At 36.9% G+C, this 3,048-nt stretch overlaps 1 protein-coding gene across 1 annotated transcript; it reads left to right on the top strand.

Annotated features, from left to right (window-relative positions):
* Positions 1-2,063: 2,063 nt before the first annotated feature.
* Positions 2,064-2,960, top strand: LOC116180682. Its single transcript, XM_031500793.1, has 2 exons — positions 2,064-2,488; positions 2,625-2,960. The coding sequence occupies exons 1-2, from the start codon at positions 2,146-2,148 to the stop codon at positions 2,714-2,716; spliced, it is 435 nt and encodes a 144-aa protein (XP_031356653.1). The 5' UTR covers positions 2,064-2,145; the 3' UTR covers positions 2,717-2,960.
* Positions 2,961-3,048: the final 88 nt, after the last annotated feature.

Here is a 3,048-nt window from a genome sequence, read left to right as displayed (position 1 = left end):
TAAACATTGTCTTGAGTCACAGTGTATGTCCGTGATTTCTTGCGTTTTTACGAATTAATAGCGCTATTTCTTATTAATGATTGTTTACATTTTTGAAATCAGAAAAAAGCTCCATTAAATGACATAAAAAGGAAATATGGCTTCAATAAAGTTGATGATAGTTAACCGGAGACGAAACGTCGCACTTAAAATTTAAAACTAGCATCTTGTTGAGGGAAAAAAGTGGTCATAATAATATGTCATTATTTTGGAATATCCTTTTAAATAACTTCGGCAAAAAATAAAACGATTTTGCAAGAGTTCGTTTTTTTCCGAATATCTCCGAAAGTAGTCGGAATTTTTTCAGTTTCAAAACGGCATTTTGTTAAGAAGTGAGAATTGAACATCTTTTGTTTCATCATGGTTAGGGTTACCATCGTATAATTTTAGAAACTAGAATTTCAAAATGTAAAAACCCGGACATTTTACTATATACCCCGGACAGGCAAAAAAAAAGTCAAATTTTTGTCTTATGACGTTTTTTTATTAAACATATATGATAAATAGATATGCCAACCTATCTAAATAAAAATAACTACGAATTGTAGAAGAACAAAGCGTGCAAACAACTTCCCAAACTAATTGCACTTCTTAAAAAAGCGGATATTTCCTTTGCAGCGCGTCATAAAATACATTTCCCTTATTGGGATTTATTTACTTAGTTTCTGAAATAGTGAAAAAAACATATAAATAGGTAATTACCAAAAACTACTATTATAGACTGATGGACTATCGTGAGGTTATGGAACGATATTGAATTAAGCTTAGGTAGGAGTACGATATAATAATAATGTTAGCATCTTACCTTTGTAATTTTTGTGGATGTTCTGATCCTGCTGCACGTGCACGTTATCTCGAAACCACGAAACGGACAACAAACAGAGACAGAGAGGTTACGGCGTTACTCTATATATAGACCGTAAACTGATCATGTTGACGTCATTGATGGTTTGATTTATCAATATTTTGATCAAAAGTTTTCTGTTTGTTAAATCCCGGACAAATCAAAAATGTTCCCCGGACATACCCCGGACGCGCAAAAAAAGAGGACAGTGTCCGGGGAAAAGAGGACGGATGGCAACGCTACCTTGCTGTCATTTAGTCCACCAGGTACAATCATGAAATATACAAAAATGGGTAGGGGGGGCATTAATTAAGCATTTTCAACAACAAATTTGCCATAGAAGCCATATTTTTCACAATCTCAATACAAAGTTCACATAATTTCGTGAAAATGCGAGGTTATGTTACTGCATATTTCATGATTATAGAGGTTATGTTATGTTATGTTTCCACGGTTTAATAAACGTTAGAAAATGATGTATACCTATACATGTGATTCTGATTTTACCATCTTTGGAGCATTAAGTAGTCATCTACATGTTTTACATAATTCACGGGTACATTAAGATGTTTCTTCCCCTCTCGAGTGATGAGGCGATAGATGCTAGTCACGGGCTGATATAGAAAAGGGGTTCAAAGATAATCGGCGGTTGCTAACAAAGAGGCGGTCTATGGAAGATAGATGCCCCCTCCTCCTGGTAAGGTTTCCTCTCTCGGTGGCCGATATGGAAAAGACGATCCTTGCCAGATGCAAAGTGTAACCCTCTGTACGACATTTTTTCCCGAAGGCATTCAAGTTCAGACTGCATGTGCTTCCAAAAGTGGTTTTAAAGTGTATCCACATGTTACATGGAAGTTCCGCGTATTTTGTGTACAAGACGAACTAAACCTAATATACCATTATATTATACTACCTACTTTATTACACTAACTGTTAATATACACGTTAAACCCAGTATATTTCAATTTAGTAGATTCGCCAAATTAAGAATGACGAAATATAAGTAACATAACCTCAGATTTCGACGAACTGAAGTTAACTTTTAATTAAGATTGTGCAAAATTTAGCGTTTCTCTCGCAAATTTTGTTGTTGAAAAGCTTAAGGTACCCTCTACTCGTTTTTATTAATTTCACGATTGTACAGGGGGGGGGGGGGGGGGGCTTAATAACGTCACCTATCCGATTTGAAGTCCGACGTTTTGGTTTTGCAGGCGCACGTGAAGGATAACATAAAAAAATCGGTATTCCAAAAGTACCCGAACATGCGGACGTTATCGCCGTTCGTGTATCACTCAGAAATCGAGGCTATCTTTTCTACGGTGCGACATCTGAAGGAAATCGCCGAAGACAACCCCAACGTGTACACCCTTCTATTTATAGAGAGCCTTTTGGAACTGTGCGAAGCGTCGGCGAAGGAGGCCGAGTTTGTGGAGGTGATTCGAATATTGGTCAATTCTAAAACGCACACAGCGGAAAGTGTAGGGGACTTTGACGAGTTGAGCGACGACGTATGTCTCGATAGTCTTCGCAGCGTTCCAGCTGGTACAAGCAAACGTACAGAAAAGGCGGAACCGGTACCAAAGTGCCGTTTTATACCTGTAAAAGGTAATACTTAGTGTCAAATAATAGTCTACCTATAATATAAATCTTGGAAATCAAAATTTAACCAAATTCGAAAAATACAGTGAATCAAATGCGAGATTACTGTGAGACAAGTGCCAATCAAATTTTTCTATTGCAGACTTTTCCATATTTGAGAATTGCGCAATGGGAATACTGAAACATCAGAACGCAAATATCAATCCATGTTTGGTGAACGAGTACAATCTGTGATCGAATCTCCTATTAAGCCAATGTTAAATTCAGCTAATGTAACAAGTAATGGAGGTTTTATTTAGCTTTTGTGTAACTGAGTATACTATCTACGGTAGAAAACTAAATTAAATCTTATTCTAATTTTTTTGTGGTGAATTTGTCTTCGTTGCTCTCGACCTGTGAGTATTGCAAGGCAACTGGAAAACTTTATCGTTGTAGGAAAGAAAATAATCGTTTTTTTAATAAAATGTAAATAATTTGTCATTCCAACCTTGGTACTCCACCCATCAACCCCTAATTGGGACACTGCGCGGTCGATGGACGCCGAGCTGTGACAAAGGACCGAAACT

The sequence above is a fragment of the Photinus pyralis genome, unplaced genomic scaffold, assembly GCF_008802855.1.
Source record: "Photinus pyralis isolate 1611_PpyrPB1 unplaced genomic scaffold, Ppyr1.3 Ppyr1.4_LG9, whole genome shotgun sequence".
NCBI classification, from domain to species: Eukaryota; Metazoa; Arthropoda; class Insecta; order Coleoptera; family Lampyridae; genus Photinus; species Photinus pyralis.
Note: the sequence above shows the minus strand (reverse complement) of the source record. Positions and strands in the feature narration are given on the sequence as shown.

Excerpts from the sequence above, each read along its gene's own strand:
- LOC116180682 (XM_031500793.1), top strand. The coding sequence starts at position 2,146 with ATGCGGACGTTATCGCCGTTCGTGTATCACTCAGAAATCGAGGCTATC. Across the intron at positions 2,489-2,624 it reads CCGTTTTATACCTGTAAAAG|ACTTTTCCATATTTGAGAAT; the intron begins GTAATACTTAGT and ends TTTCTATTGCAG.